This window comes from Etheostoma spectabile, chromosome 1 (genome assembly GCF_008692095.1).
Source record: "Etheostoma spectabile isolate EspeVRDwgs_2016 chromosome 1, UIUC_Espe_1.0, whole genome shotgun sequence".
In the NCBI taxonomy this organism is placed as follows: domain Eukaryota; kingdom Metazoa; phylum Chordata; class Actinopteri; order Perciformes; family Percidae; genus Etheostoma; species Etheostoma spectabile.
The window spans coordinates 18309154-18325975 of record NC_045733.1 but is presented as its reverse complement, the minus strand read 5'-3'; the positions used below and the strand labels follow the sequence as shown (position 1 = coordinate 18325975).

Below are 16822 nucleotides of genomic sequence, written 5' to 3'. Positions count from 1 at the left end.
AAGTCTCACTCCCGTGACCAATTTGGAAGATTTCCCACAACTGTATGTGTGACAGTTATCATGTCTGCACAGATGGGACAACCCACCCTGCAACTGTGGATTTGGTAGATGAGAAATTGGCATTAGGGTTCATTGATGCTATGTACAATACAAAGGATAAAGATAACTTTCCCTTAGAATGTAATAAAAAACATGTTGTGATGTTACAGTATCAGCTTGGCTAAATGCTACACTGGACACACTGAATAGTACAAAAGCAGGGGTGTCATCTGACGCATACCTAAAGTTTAACCACAATAAACTGAATCTACAACAGACTTTTTCTGGATGGCAAATCCAGGTCAAAGCTGTTATCCTCAATTAAGTTAACTATATACTGTACAATTTGTTATGATTTGACTGTCTTTGGGTTTGGGGCTTTTGGTCCAACAACAAAAGCAATGCATCACAGTGGGCTGTAGAAAATTAATTGGCATCTTTTACCATTTTGTGACGTCTTCTGACAGATGATTCAAGCAATAAGACATTAATCATTTATAAAAAATGATTGTTACTCGCAGCCCTAATAAAGACACTCAAGTAATCTATTAGGCTGTTCTGTAAAATAACAAAACTTAAACTAATTTGTATATTTCTTTATTTATTCTCCTCAGATGTCATGGCGTCCGACCTACCGAAGCTCCAAGTTTCGAAATGTCTACGGAAAAGTGGGCAACCGGGAACACTGCTTCGACGGTGTACCCATCACCAAGAACGTCCATGACAACCACTTCTGTGCCGTCAACTCCACATTCCTGGCAGTTGTCACCGAGAGTGCCGGCGGGGGCTCTTTCATTGTTATACCTGTTTCCCAGGTAACTGGCACTGCCACATGCTTGATTTGCTGTTGGTTGTTATGCCAACCAGGGTCAAAGATTTAATGGGGTCTTCCCATCTTTGGAGACCCCTGAGGTTGTTTTTCTACTTTACTGTACACTTCAGTGTCAGGGGAGATATGTGATGTTTCATTACTGTGTGTTTAAAGTTTTAGTGTGTAACTCTTTGACATTATTGAACGTCTGTTACACTCTAGCCATTGCCAAATGAGTTACATAGCTAAGACTATCAGCTCCACACAACTCTCTCTGTATTTCTCACCGTGGCTATGTTTAGATGCTGCGGTATATTCACAGGTTTTCTCCGGCCAAATTTTTTTCCGGTTCAATCAGCCAACAGAGGGAGTGGCTGAGAACGATGACGTTGAGATTTGGTGAGCATCGTCAAATTCCGTAATGGCGGCGGAGAAAGTTGCGAGCAGAGCTATTCGGTCCGTTGTGGCAACGCTGCAGAATATCCAGAAGTTAAAGGCCGAGCAAGACCAATCTTTGCTGTGTTTTGTTGGTGGCCATGATGTTGTGGCCCTCCTCCCCCACGAGGTTAGGGATTTTCCGGCTCGCTCCATTAGTGGTGAAGGAGTTAGCTAAGGCTAACGCCAGCGATGTTAAGCTGATAGTTGTTGTCGTCTCCCCTCTTGTTAGCCTGGTTCTACCTGACAGCACGTAGGAGGGCGGAATCAGGCTACCAGAGTGGCTCTGGGTAGATCCAGTAGTCAATGGAGAGTGGCCAGACTCTCTGTACAAATGAAATGTACGAGAGTCTGATAGGACCAGGCTAGTTCAGAACAGTGGCGTAGGCAGAAATAATATTTTGGGCTGGTCAGTACAAAAGTGAGTGAGCCATTTTCAAAAAGACATAAAAGTAGCAAAAAGGACACACTGAATAAAAACAGCAACAATTTTACCTTCCAACACATACTGCATTACAACGGCAATAGCAGTAGCCTACTGTCTACAACATGCTCAACCAACAAAGCTCAGCCTTAAAAGTTTGTACACAACAATATAGACAAACACCTGTCTATTTTCACCTATTCAGGCTAAAATATATTTGCACCAGCAGAACCAGCAGCATTGGCTCTGCACAGCACTTATTATTATAAAATGAAAAATTGTATTGCACAAAGTGGCAACTAAACATGAACCCAAACAGCAGAGAAGGCGTTTACATGCATGACATAGAATAGCCCACATCAGACAGAAATCGCACATGTAACATATCCTCTGCGCATTCATAACAGCATTGTTGCTTCAGGACTATGGTCAGATCATGAGCAGCAAATACTCTACCAGCAGTAAAACAAAATCATAGAATAAAAACTTCCAGCCAAGCATTGTTTGAATTATGAAAGAGATAATGAAAAGTGGCGAGCAAGGCGCCAAATCTTAGACAGTGTTATCGAGTCCACGGCATTGACAGGATCGAATAAAACTAAAAATGTCACTCACAGATACGTTATCTTCTTATTTAATGTGGGCAAAACAAAAATAGGTTTCAGCTAGAAGCCATCATTAGTGTTCACGATTTCTTATTAAATAGGAAGGTTATTAGGTAACCTAAATAATAACGCAAGAAGTATGTGACATGTTTTACATAATGTTACCTCTGTGAGGGCCAGCACTCAAACAAACTCCTCTCTCGCTGATGGGCTGTCAGAAATGTCTGCACATGCTGAAGATAAGCTCGTCCTTGTTTACATTGTATTCGATCCAAGAAAACTGTCTATACCACTTTAAAGAAAAAACGTTGTTGTTGTAACAGTTTTAACAGTACATTGCTTAACACATCCACAGTACATTGTCTAAAAGCCAGCTAGCTAACGTTAGCATCTGAAAGCAGCACGGAGATCAGGTTCGATGCTCGGTCACGGAAGGCTTGTACCATGTGGACGCGCCAACAGTATTGTTGTCATTACTTATAATTCCTTATGGGGGCAGCAGGAACTATGGACTATAGCTTTAAAATGCTCAGCTGTTGCTATTTCAGAGTTACAGGCTTTAGGCATGTGTACATTCTTCAAAATTGACATTATGTTTCATTAAAATTCATAGCTTAAGTTACTCACTGTGAGTCAAAGCATTTAGGATGTTAAGGTGCATTACACTTTATATTTGTTTAGGGTTTAGACAATTCCACAGATTTTTCTGAACTCTGTGGTTTCAGCTACTTCACAGCACAGTAGGCTGTTAGGTTTAAAAAACAGTTTGCACAAATTCACCACAGACACTCCCTGCTATTGCACAGCATGCCAGCCTTAGATCCTCAAGCCAGCATTTAAGTTGTAACAGGGCAGAATTTGCCAATTTGCCAATGTGAAATATGGGGTATTTCCCATAAATAAGACAAAAGGCCTCTGTTTGTAGTGGAAAGTGTAATATTCTTGTTCTCATTATGGGAAAAGGGAATGCGTTTGTTTTTAATGAACATTTCCCTCACCTTAAGCAAATACAATTCTGCTCTACTGATTGTGCTGGGTTATTTATTATACAACAGAATTGCAGATTTTAATATGGAAAATAAGCCTCACTGTCACATATTTTAGAGGTGTTAGGCAGATAGTAAAGGGCTAAATTGTCTAACACTTGAGTGAAAGGTATTTTCTGCATTTAAGATGTAAAGTATAGAATAGTTCTAAATGGTGCTGATGTGCCTATTGTGAATTGAGGTGTTTCTTAAGGTGTTTCCTATGTGACGCTGATTATTGGTATTTTCTTTTATGTTTTGACTGTCTTATGGACTGTGCCGTGCAAATATGAGTGTTATTTTTCCACAAGGCTATAACATAATTGGCCTTTCACTCCACTTTGTAGATCAGTCTGAGAAACCATGAAGTGCTTTACCTCTTTAAGAGCGACTGTGCCAAGTACTTGAAAAGCTATTGGCTGCCAAGCAGAATCAAGTCAAGCTGTTGTCAGGCAGAAGAAGTATTTGGTAAGCTGAGCAGTTCTGCTGCGGTGTGAAGCAGGGAGACCTCAGCTACATTTTGCTTTGTATTTAAAAAAATGAGTTTTTTTTCGTTTTGTCCTCCTACACTGCTTACCTCCGAAATGGCTTTTAAAATTGGAGATGGCTGCAGGTAATACTCAGAGGTCTCTAGGGAGTTCAGATGCAGCTCTCTTTGTTAATGGAACTCACTTTGTTTCGAGCTCTTGAATATGAAGAAGGGCTGCACAGCATCACATAATGAAATTAATGCATGCTTTGCATCATGATGATATATACAGTAAAAAGGTTGCTGGCAAAGACAAAAAGATTTGGAAATATTGGCTGGTTTCACAGGTAATGATTTCATAGTTTAGTATAATTTAAAGAGAAGAGGATTGATGGAGAAAGACATTAATAGATAGCATGTGTTAATGGGAGGTGTACTGAGCAAACGTGTTTTCAGTATGTCCAGTAATGAAGAGAAAAGTCTTATCAGTCAGGAAATTCCCATATAGCAAATATCAAGAAAAGAGCTGATATAAGTAGAAGTTTTATTTCTGACCATTCCACTTGAAATGGCAATTAAGGTGGTTATTTTCTGATAATTCAAATCATTTGCACCAAACAACTAGAAAATCATCTGTTTACAGGGTAAAAGAATACGTATTGCACATTATCAGCTACAGTAACAGTTTACTTTTTTTTATAGCTGTTCATGAACTGTCTGAAGACCATAACTTCATCGATTTCCTCCTCGTTAAAGTATTGCACTTTGCGCATAAGCATTTCCTCTGGTTTCTGCTGAGTTGACGAGTTTGGAAAGGCATTTCTCATGTTCAGCAGCAGCACAGATGACAGTTTCTGTCGGATGGTGGCTGCTCATGCAATGCCTTCCAGTCAAGACAACAAATCAGCAAACATAAGTGACCACTTGTATAAGACAGTTAACAAAAGGATGAACAGTAAGAATATATATTTCCTTTTTAATCTTTTTCATTTTATTTAATTTGGTTATGCTAACAGGATGGTGTTGAATAGTTAAAATGACTCTTCGTTCATCTTTAAAGTCAATTGGTCACGTCTTTGTGATGTTAATTTAATGATCCATCAGCTTGTCTGCTCACTTTAGTCATCATCAGAGGCCGTACGTGGAGTGCCATGTACATGAGATCACTCAAAAAAGGTAGAAAAATTACAGAAACACAAACAAGGATGAAAATATAAGCACTAAAGGAAATCCAAAATCTTTATACAACGCACTTTTACACTTAAACTTGTAAACCTGGGCTTGAATTCAACATTCAACGGCCCTTTGCTGCATGCCACCCCTTCTCTCTAACCCTTTTTCTGTCTATCTGCACTTTCTAATAAAAATGCATAAAAAATATATATACAAAAATACAAAAACAATTTGTTCACAAAAAGAAACTGCATATTAATCTTTTGTGGGTTTGGCTAATAGGGAGGTGTAAGCATGGCAGACATATTGCGATGACAGCCGGCGAGACAGCCATATGGTTGCCACTAGTAAGTGGATAGACTGCCGCTGGCACCACCTGGCAGACACACACACACACACACACACACACACACACACACACACACACACACACACACACACACACACACACACACACACCGGCCCAGAAATTGACACATAAGGTCACAAACACCTCCTCATCACTTCAGACAAAGAAAGAGAGTACAGTGGGTGTGGTGCCTTTTTCTATCATTGCTACCATTGCTACTACTATGAACAATGGGGCAAAACGGCATCAACAGCCTGTAAGAGAATATTTCCCAGGTTCCCATGGCCCGTAAACGCTGGTATGAATAGATGCCTATTCTAAAGTCATCCGTATAGAGTAGTATACATCGCACATGTTTTAATGTCATTTAAAGGAAGGGGATTACCAACATATTATGCACAATGCGCATATTCTTGAAAAAGGATATTATTTTGCTACAGTTTATAATCAATGTTAGATTTAATTGCCACTGTGAAGTCATTATAAACAGCTCTGCTGTAGAGGCCAGCAGTGATCCAGCGACCACACTGCAGAACATGCATACAATGTGAAAACACATACAGCATGCCATTAACATGTGACAAACCACAGCAGCAGGATATCAATTCAACCTTAATAAGCATAACTTAGCTCGTTCTTTTTCTACACTGATGTGTAGCTGCAACAACCAAATGAATTATTTAGAGAAGAAACTAACAATGACAGCAGGATAGAAAAGACCCATTTTCTAATCTTAAACTTGTAGAAGTAAATCCACATTAGTAATTAATTCCCTCCAGTTATGTGATTCATGCATTCACATCATTGCATATTATAGCCAGAGGAGTCATATTTAAAAAAAAAAAAAACATGAATCTCGTGAAATGCAGCATGTTAGAATGGGATATACTGTAGTAATACTGTAACCCCAGAATAACAGTGGTAATGAGGATGCATTGGGAATTACAGATCAATAATAATTGATAATCACAGTGTGGTGCCTCTGGTGTTCTGGAGCCGCTGGTACATGGCTCGCACATCTGTGCATCACCAGGAGAGCTCATCTGAGGAAATCCAAGTCCACAGAGGAAATGAGCTGCAGAAAGACAATAAGGCTTAACATAAATCTGCGTCTCTTTCCTGCCAGTCAGCCAGATACAAATTAGCATCACAATTTTCATTGATATTTTTAATTAAACGTTTGTATTCTTGATTGTGGTAGAGATAGCTATCTTTTCTTTATACCATGTTCCCTTGTAATTTCTGATTTCCTAATAGTACCTCATGGACCCTCTGAACACTGTGGTTTTCAACAGCCATTATGTCTTTGCAAGTAATTAGTTCCACCTTAATGGGTCCCTTAGATCCATGGTATTTATGTTTTGAGGCCATGTTCCAACCTCACAATCACTTGTATAGAAAAAGCTAACGTGTCATCAAATCTTATCATTAGCTTGGCTTGTCATTTTTTACATTACCCTTACAGCTTACTTTCCTGAAATGAACATCTTTACAGGCCTACATGTAGGAGCAAACCTGAGTTTCCATGTGTGTAGTGAGTCTATTGTGTTCCAAGGTTACCAGAAAATTACAGGAGGGGGATGTCAAAGAGCTTTCCCTTGAGTTAGTTATGTATATGAATCATTCTCTCTTGCTTAGTCACACTCTCTCCTCTATTCCTTCTTTTCTTTTCATTTCCTTTTCCTTTTATTGATGTCCCATATCACTGTTGTCAAGGTCTACTGCTTTTGGCATACGTTCCATATCTTGTTAGCAAAGCCTTCAGAATCTTTGGCCAACTTGAAACATTTTTCTTACTACCTCAGGGCTCTTCAACATGTACTTCCTGTCTGCTGATTTATTGTGGGTTAACTAAACTAATAATTGTGACATTCAAAATACATTTATCGATCTACTTTATTTTTGTGTATAGCTTATATAAACTGTATATATTATTGTACGTGATTATATTTATACAAATATGCTTGCTATCTAACTTGTAAGCTTGTTTTCAGTAGCAAGCTAATATTGTTCACTGTGCGCAAACACTAGCTGACAACTAAAAGAGATGGTGATGCCTACTAGAGAAGGGGATGTTGTGAAGAAACTGGCCCAGAGAGAAATGTTTTAGATAAGCTCACTTAACACCATGAAAACAAACTGACTTAATGAGTTTAAAATGCTTTCTGGGTTAAGCCTTTTTGGAATATAAGTATCTTTAATGCCAACTAACATAAGGTCCCAAAGGCCAGAAATGTTGTGCTGTAGAATTTAATGCTATAGTATATGTAAGGGTGTTAAAATCACGCGTGATTTCCCTATGTCTCAAGAGCAATGGGATGAGATGATTTGATTGGTTGTTAATTAATTAGTCCCCAGGTCCCAGCTGTATTTACAGAAACACTCTAAATCATCATTAAATCATTTAAATGAACCTGACTATTTTAAATGCTCCGAAGAAGGCTTTGTGCAGAAACACGTTGATTTATTGTAATGTGAGCGTAATTAAACAAGTGAAATTACAGTATGTCTATCCTATTGAACTTGAGATGTGATACCTTTTCCACATTTTATGCAACATAACTAAATGTAACCTTCTTATACATACAAGCCTTACTGATGTTGTATGATTGTATTTCACCATTTTGCCTTCTGCTAAAATAAAACTAAATGTATTGTTTTCAGTTTGAGGAGTGCAAAGGGGGCAATTTGAAATTGACTGTAATTATTTCATTCTCACTTTGAGGGTTAAGCTGCAGAAATGCTGCTAATAACGTGTTATTATAGTCATATTTTATTCTATTATAGTGGAGTTTTTTTAGGCTTGATAATGCATGAGTAAGTCCACGGGGTTCATTGAGGACAGTTTATGTAAACATGCACACGCACACACACACACACACGCAGGATTTCATAGTGGCCTGACCTGATGCTCTTAAACAAATCTCTGAGGAAATAAAAAAAAGAGGTCAGTGGATTGAAGTGACATCAAACATTTTTGCCAACATGACTGACATTTAGAGGTTTCTGTCATCTGTTGTTATGAGCCACTGCCCCTCTGTGGACTCTGAGAGTTATTGCAATAACAATGACGCGCCGCAGCTGTCCCTGTACAATAACCGGGTGGGTTTTGTTTTGTTCAGGATTGATGAAGTCATCTCACTGATGGGATTTCACTTTTATTACACTATATTCGTTTTTCCTGTTAACATCAATAAAAGAAATAAAACCATAGTTTTGCTCAGAAGAGATGACTACAGAGATTGAATTGTTTGCATCCAGTAGTACGTCTTCTCATCATTTTATCACTGCTTATTAGGAAATCTAAAACATTTTCTATTTTTCTACTATTGTTTTGTGTGATTGTATGTTCTTTTGTAAGACATGTTGTTTTACAACAGAAACAGTATACTGAGTGTCTTTTTCTGCATTTATATGTGCAATATACAAAAACATGTATACATCTATTCTATTTTACTCAATTTAATTCCCATGACATTATTTTATAATCTTGTACTTATGGCATGTGGCTCACAGTACAATGTATCATATACTGAATATGCTCATATTTTCATTCCTTTCCCCTACGTGCTCAAACTAGAAAACGTTTAAAAAAAGTAGACGTAATATAAAATCCTTCTGTTGTTTCAGGTTGGCCGCCTGGACTCTCATTACCCAAAAGTGTGTGGCCACCAAGGCAATGTACTGGATATTAAGTGGAATCCCTTCTTTGAAAACATCATAGCATCCTGCTCTGAGGACACCTCGGTAAGTGACCCACTTTCCTTTTAATATCTGCTTTTTACCACACAGGTAGGCTGATTTTAGAGGGTAATGGTATTATATGACTGTGAAGATGTGAAAAACATACTGTATCTGTGACATCATGAGGTTGTGAGATGCTGAGGACGGTTGACAGCCACTGGCCCAGAAGGCGAAGAGGTCATCAAGCCATTATGGCCAGAGGATCTCTGATTCAGAGAGTTTGTACTGGTCGCAAGCTTGTGATTGGATTCTGGCTGGCAGCTGTTCTGGTGGTGGTTGTTGTTGTGGCCTGGAAATGGCACATGACGTGAAATGCCTTTGAGCAAGGCACAAATCCACTAGCTGTTAAGTAACTGACTACATAAATGACATTAGACAAAATATTACATCTAAATCCGTATTACTATTAATCTCAGATGTTACATGACATATACTAAGAACCGGTAGCCTTTTTTCCCAGAACATGCACTTGTTACATTAATCTACTGAGCATAGTAAAGCCATGGTACACAGAACTGAGTCCTATATAGTACTTTCACTTGTTGGAGGATAATCTCTTCTTGTCCAACACAGAGCGTCCAGATATAGCTGTAATCCCATCTAATCCTAATGCAATGGGCTACAGTGATACTACCATGTGCTATTTTTGATCAGAGGGATCTAGTTGTGTCAAACTGATTGTAGATCCCTGAAGTGGCCTCTGACAGTACTTATTTGACCTGTTTATGAAAAAGTATCTCTGTATGTGTGTATGCGTGCTATGGCGCACTGTGTATTCCTTTTATATTTACAGACTGTGTGTATATGAACGTTGCAGGTGCGAGTATGGGAGATCCCAGAGGGCGGTTTGAGGCGCAACATGACGGAGGCGGTGCTGGAGCTGTACGGCCACAGCAGACGGGTGGGTGTGATCGAGTGGCACCCCACCAGCAGCGCCATCCTCTTCAGCGCTGGCTACGACTACAAGGTACCACATGAGTGACTCCAAACACAACAAGCTCATATCAACATACTATCCACTGACAGCACTGTGACGATCACCAGCACAATGATTTAACAAATATTAAATACAGGTTAGAGGAAATATACACTCTTAGATACTGAAATACTTTTAGATATTGACAATTTGTGTTTTTTAGCTTGTCATTTTATAATGTTGAAACTATTTTTTATCACACACAATTGTGTTGGACCAATCAATTAATTGAACCACAGAAAATGTATCAAACAATTTTTAGTTGATACATTTTTCTAAGGCATTTATCAAGCAAAAATGCAACTATTTGCTGGTTCTAGCTTCTTAAATGTAATAACTTGATACCTTTCATTCTATATCAATGTAAATTAAATATTTCTGGGTGTTGGTCAGATACGACATGAACTACACGTATAAAAATGACACATTGGGCTCGGACAAATTGTGGTTGGCATTTTCGATATTTTCTGTCATTATTTAGACTTAACGAATAATATATTTACCAAAACACACACACAACACAACAGACAGATTTATCGATGATGGAAAATAATCATTTCTTGCAGCCCTGTGTTTTGACTTTCCCTAAACAGGCCTGTATAACCAAATTAGTGATTTCCAAATAACAGAGCTGGGACATTAAGGCACTGTTGCAACCGGAAGATATTCATCTTATTTCACTTTGGATATCAGCAGAGACTACTCTCTGATGTGTTAGTAGTAGCATACAAAAACCAAGTTAAAATCCATTTAAGCACCACAGCCAGCCATTTAACAGCTCTGCCCTACTGTGTCAGGTCCTGATCTGGAACCTGGAGATTGGAGAACCGGTAAAAATGATCGACTGCCACACTGACGTCATTCTCAGCATGTCCTTCAACACAGACGGCAGCCTGCTGGCCACCAGCTGCAAAGACAAGAAGCTGCGTGTCATTGAGCCGCGCTCCGGGGCAGTCCTTCAGGTCAGCGGGAGGGGGCTGGGATTTTTATGGGACACTGCACATTGAGGGAAAAATGTTAAAAAATGTTTAAAATATCCTTAACTATGACTGATGCTACTGAGGAAATAATTTGTCCCTATACAGTATATGCTATATCAAATGGACCTCTAATGAACCTCTTATTTACCACATGATTTTAAAAGTATAGTGTCCATATATTAGTTGAAAATTTCACTATAAACGTATGTGTACTTTTGCTCTGGAGCTGTTTTTCATGGTTTGGGCCCCTTACTACAATTAAGGGAAAATATCAATGCTACACATATTTTAAGCAATAGTGTACTTCCAGCTTTGTTGCAAAACCTAGGGGAGGCGCTGTCCTATTTCAACATCTCAATGCCCCCACACACATAAAGAAATCCTTTTTTTACAATTTAGTGTGGACAAACTATTCCAGCCTGCACAAACGATTGTATCACACTTTTGGGATGAACTGGATCTCTGACAACAAGCCAGGCCTTATCTCCCAACATCAGTACCCAACCTCACAATTGCACTATATCTATATATATGTTAGAAAATCCTCCAACCAGGTTGCAAAATCTTGTGGAAAGCCTTTTCAGTTGACTGGTTGTTATAGCAGCAGGTTAATTCTAATAGTTTTAGAATGAGATACAATCACATATTGTCTCATGTTCAGGTGTCCACCCACACACAACATGTTGGCCATGGCGTCTCTTTGGTTCTTCAGCAGGTCTTGAGCCACTAAAAGTCATTGGAGAAATTGCAGCTCCATGATATATATATATATATTTTTTTTTTTTTAAGAGGCAAAGTTTTGATCAAATTATCTTTTTGTTTTCTATCTGATTTTACTTTATAATTTTGAAATACTGCAGCTAGTCCACACCACTTTTCAACCACTTCATGGTTGACCTCGCCTGATTACCATGAAATGGTTTCTGATTAGACCCATGTGTTGCACTCCTGCTGCACCAAGTGGAGGTGATCAAGATCCGACAGTAGGGGGAGTACAATAGACAGGAAAAGAAAAAGGGACAAACCATGAAAATATTCTGTACCTTAAATGCAGATTTACCTTCCAACAGAGACATGTTGTATTTCTTTAAAAAAAGTAAATGAGATTTAACAATAGTCATGCTGGTATGCAAAGCTTGTAGAATAACTGTAAAAGCTGTCCCCTGCTGTAAATCATCATACACATGTATTTGTATCCTTTCTCTGTATTGTCACAATACAATAGTCACAAAGATAAATACTGGTAATATGTAAGAGAATGAACTTTCCAAGCAGATGCATGTAACATTAAAGCTCCATCTTTGTGTGCTGCTCCATCAGCAAGCCAGCTGTAAGAACCACCGTGTAAACCGAGTGGTGTTCCTGGGCAACATGAAGCGGCTGCTCACCACAGGGTTTTCACGCTGGAACACCCGGCAGATCGCTCTCTGGGATCAGGTCAGACAACACCTCCATATGGCTTATGCCAGAGTGTGATGCCAGAATGGGTGGAGCGAGTGGGTATGTTTAACTCTGTGTGTGTGTGTGCGTGCGTGTGCGTGTGCGTGTGTGTCTTGCTCTTCCCAGGAGGATTTGTCCATGCCAATTATTGAGGAGGACATAGACGGCCTCTCAGGACTCTTGTTTCCCTTCTACGATGCTGACACACACATGTTGTACCTGGCAGGCAAGGTCAGCGCTAACACTCACAACAAGGAAATTATTTTTCATGAATGTAATATTTACTGCTGGAACGCTGGAACACTGGTGGTGAATGCTTTGTGGTGCAGGTTGGCACAGTTTGTTTTTGCTGCCGTTTGTAGTCCCCGGGCTGTCTATAGAAACCACGTTTTTTTACAGTGTGTTCTGGGGACAGGCAGCTCACGGATGGTGAGGAGATGTTGTGTGTTGTGCTGTATGTGACAACAAATGTTGTTGCCTAAAACACGCGTGGCATAGCTCAGAGCACCTTTAAGAAGCTGAATGTTAAAACAAAGTGATGTGGTTGAAACTTTTTTGAGCTACTTCTTGAACTCTAGAGTAATAGCTACATTTTGCCGCCCTGACAGGGGGACGGTAACATCCGTTACTTTGAGATTACCACTGAGAAGCCGTTCTTACAATACCTAATGGAGTTCAGGTCCCCGACTCCACAGAAAGGACTCGGTAAGTCATTTATTGACCAGCAACATGTGAAAGATTGATCCTAACCACTTCATTAGCAGTATTTAGGAACGGGATGGGGGGTTTACTCTTCTAAAAGTGGTGTTGCATGGCTGAACGGATCAAAGTCATTGAAGGGGGAAAGAAATGTCCCCTCAGTGTTGTGTTATGAGCTCCACTAACTTTGTGTCATTTTGCAGCGGGTTTGATATTTTTCTCATGTTGATGTGACTCTAATTAGCCATGAATTCTGGGAAGGGATTTCATGTTGTCAAAATGGTTTTGTCACCCCACGCGTTTTGTTCTTGTCTGCAGGTGTGATGCCAAAGCACGGGCTGGATGTGGGAGCTTGCGAGGTGTACCGCTTCTACAAGCTCGTCACCCTGAAGGGTTTGATCGAGCCTATCTCGATGATTGTGCCAAGAAGGGTGAGTGGGAACGAAATACTAGAATTAACTGATTCTTCTCTGTTCTCTCATTGTTAATCATTTCTGCAATATCACATATCACATTTATCCGGCACATAAAGGGTTAAAGAGCCATTAAGTAGTTTTTTGTTTGACTTTTTCTTAAAAAGGATTTTATTGAGGGCATTATTTTTATAGGACAGATGAAGACATGAAAGGGGAATGACATGCAGCAAAGGGCTGCAGGTTGGAGTCTAACCCGCGGCCGCCGCATCGAGCAATAAACTTCTATTTCTGTGCCTGCACTACCAGCTGAGCTAACCAGGCCACTCAGTCTGACTTTAATCAACCTCTCTTGGCAACACTTGGACATACAGTATTTCTGCATGTCATGAGCTGAAATACACAGTGAGTAGGCTAACTAATCAGAGCTGAGAGCAAACAAGGACTGAGGTTATTAATTGGAACATAAAAGCATAATTTATCATTTATCCATTTGAGTTTTTCTAGTTTGTAGCAAAACAGAACAAAGAGGCATTGGAGTGGATAAGGAATCTTTTCGAACCCATGCAGAGAGCTTACATTTTATGCTTTGAAACAAAGACATCCTGTTGAAGACATTGTATTATGATGTTTTTTTTTCAGATATTGAATTGAATGCCTTTGTTATCATTGTACTTTACAATACATCAAAATTAGGAGCGCTACTCCACTGGGTGCATGCAATAAATACAATAGATAATCGTTACAGGTCATATAAAAACAGTAAAAAAGAAAGGATTATGTAAGTGCAAGTATTGAAGTGCACGAGGTAACAGTGAATGACTGGGTTTGTCTAACTGCATTTGTTTAAGGAAACTGTTGCATTTGGGAAGAAGCTATTTTGAAATGTGGCGGTGCTGGATTGTATAGACCTAAAACGCCTGCCAGACGGTAACAACTGAAACTGGTGGGGGCCAGGATGAGTATCGTCCTTGATGATGTTCTTGGCTCTCTAAGTGCAATATCTGACAGGGAGGGTAGGGGGTCAACCAATGATTTTTTTTTCCAACCATGTGCCAAATCTAATCAGTAAAATAAGAATGTACTGTATGTGGTGTTTCCTGGTTTGCAGTCTGACACATACCAGGAGGACCTCTACCCCATGACAGCAGGAACAGAACCTGCGCTGTCCGCCAGTGAATGGCTGAGCGGCATCAACAAAGGTAAACACTTTAGACACACATGGATTGACTGTTGATGCTCCTTTGGTAGTTTATAAAAGCTTTTAACAGAAGCCATTTTTTGCCAACTGTAAACCAATGATAGCAAAGATCTAAATCAAATATTATCATACCATCCTGCATCCGATGATGTTGTGTGTTGGAAAACATTCCATAGGCATGACAGATACCTAAAAACAAAGCTACAGTAAGGCATGGGGATGAAATACAGTCGCCTTCAATCGCTGTGTATTTATTTTGTCTTGTTTTTCTCACTCTTCACTGAACATATGGCTTGTACTCCAACCAACATGGTGCAAACACCCACAGATATTTCCTTTTACTCAAACTCTGATTTGCATATTGTGGGGTCTTTACATTACAACATTAGCCAATTGTACATTAAATCCAGGAGGTGCCCGTGTTTTAGGGAGTGGATATTTTTTTTTTTATCACCTCATCTCACCTATTCTTCATGGTTGGTCACAGTCGGCGATTTGTTGGGGGAAGATGGGCAATGCTATCCCCCTTGTTCGCAAAGTAACCAAAACGCATGTGCTTTGTTAACCTGCCATGCCCACTCTCCAACTCCATAGTAGCAGAGAGAGTGCAGGGGCAGAGAGGTTTTTTAATTCAATATGTTAGTCTAGTATGCCTGACTCATTGATCCTTTATCTGACTAAGGTTTGTGCAAGCTAGAATCTATGGCCCCGACCATGGCTTTGAAATATCAGTAGCCTAAACTGTGCTGTGTGTCTACAGATCCATGGCGCTGTCCATGGTGCTGAAAGCAGACAGATGTGTTAACGTGATATTTTCTCGCAGTCTCGCTCTAAGTTTTGTTTTGGATCTAAAATATTCTCTAAACTATATAACTCCCCCATTGTTAAAAAAAACCAAAGCCCCGCAGTATCGTACATCATTACAAAGGCCTACAGCCTGTCTATTAAAAGCTTTTCCTTCACATTACAAAAACCACAGATTCTAGTATGCAGACTAGTTAGTAGATGATTGTACATATGGAAGGACACAACAAGTTTAAGACCAACGCGGAGCAAAATAAATTGATCTGGTGATCTGTGAAGGGCTTCAGCCTCTTTGTTCTTTTGTTTTGGTTTGGTCACTTTTTGCAAACAGACCCAGTCTTGATGTCGCTGAAGGAGGGTTACCAACGGCCAAACCAGTTAGTGTTCAAAGCCCCAGTGAAGGAAAAGAAGAGTGTAGTAGTGAATGGGATCGATCTGCTGGAGAACGTACCACCCCGGACAGAGAACGAGGTGTGTGAAGAAGTCATGCTTTGAATCACTCAGCTGTCATTTCTCTACTCTGCTGTTGATCTATTGTAAGAGTAGTGCTTTGAAGTGCTGTGCAAATAATGCAACTTCTGTAGTGTTTTCCCATCACTCTACTTTCTCAAATTGTATTTGTAAGTGTATTTGTCACACTTCTTGTTCCCGTTTTTGTTTTTCTGTGCGTAGCTCCTGCGGATGTTCTTCCGGCAGCAGGATGAATTGCGGCGGCTGAAGGAAGAGCTGACCACCAAGGACGTGCGAATACGCCAGCTGGAGCTGGAGCTTAACAACCTGAAGAACGTTAGCCCCAACAATGTCTGACCTCTCAGCCTGCTGGACTGGCAAAGCTGCTTCCTTTGCCCCCGATTCTGACCTCCAACAAGCTTCTGAGCCCTCCTACGCCTCTTTTTTGATATTATCATAACTTCACCCCTGCTGCTCTGCATAGTCCACCCAATAATACAATAGGTGTTGGATAATCTCTTTACTGGCACAATTACGGGAATATTGTAATAATTATAAACATGATAAGTAATAAAGACAAGGCAGTGTTCATGGATTTCCACCTTAAAACTTAAGGCTTGAGATCCAATCCACTTAGGTAGTATCTGTTTTTACAACGTATTTTTATCTAGCACACCTTAAGTGTTACGATGAGTTATTGCATATTTCCTGCCAGACCTCCTGAGTGTTTGTCTCACTGTGCCTACCCAATCATTCACCTTGCAATACCTTGATCACCACGCAAA

The 16822-nt window shown here is 39.8% G+C and overlaps 1 protein-coding gene across 4 annotated transcripts in view; it reads left to right on the top strand.

Moving 5' to 3' along the window:
- The window catches only part of coro2ba (coronin, actin binding protein, 2Ba), a 55811-nt gene extending 38989 nt beyond the window's left edge, over positions 1-16822 (top strand). For all 4 annotated transcript variants that reach the window (XM_032510420.1, XM_032510501.1, XM_032510459.1 and 1 more), the window contains exons 2-12: positions 654-854; positions 8961-9077; positions 9892-10041; positions 10848-11012; positions 12351-12467; positions 12597-12701; positions 13079-13175; positions 13488-13600; positions 14694-14784; positions 15919-16058; positions 16260-16822. In XM_032510420.1, coding sequence (XP_032366311.1) covers positions 654-854; positions 8961-9077; positions 9892-10041; positions 10848-11012; positions 12351-12467; positions 12597-12701; positions 13079-13175; positions 13488-13600; positions 14694-14784; positions 15919-16058; positions 16260-16394 — 1431 coding nt within the window. In that variant the 3' untranslated portion in view covers positions 16395-16822. The remainder of the gene's footprint in view (positions 1-653; positions 855-8960; positions 9078-9891; positions 10042-10847; positions 11013-12350; positions 12468-12596; positions 12702-13078; positions 13176-13487; positions 13601-14693; positions 14785-15918; positions 16059-16259) is intronic.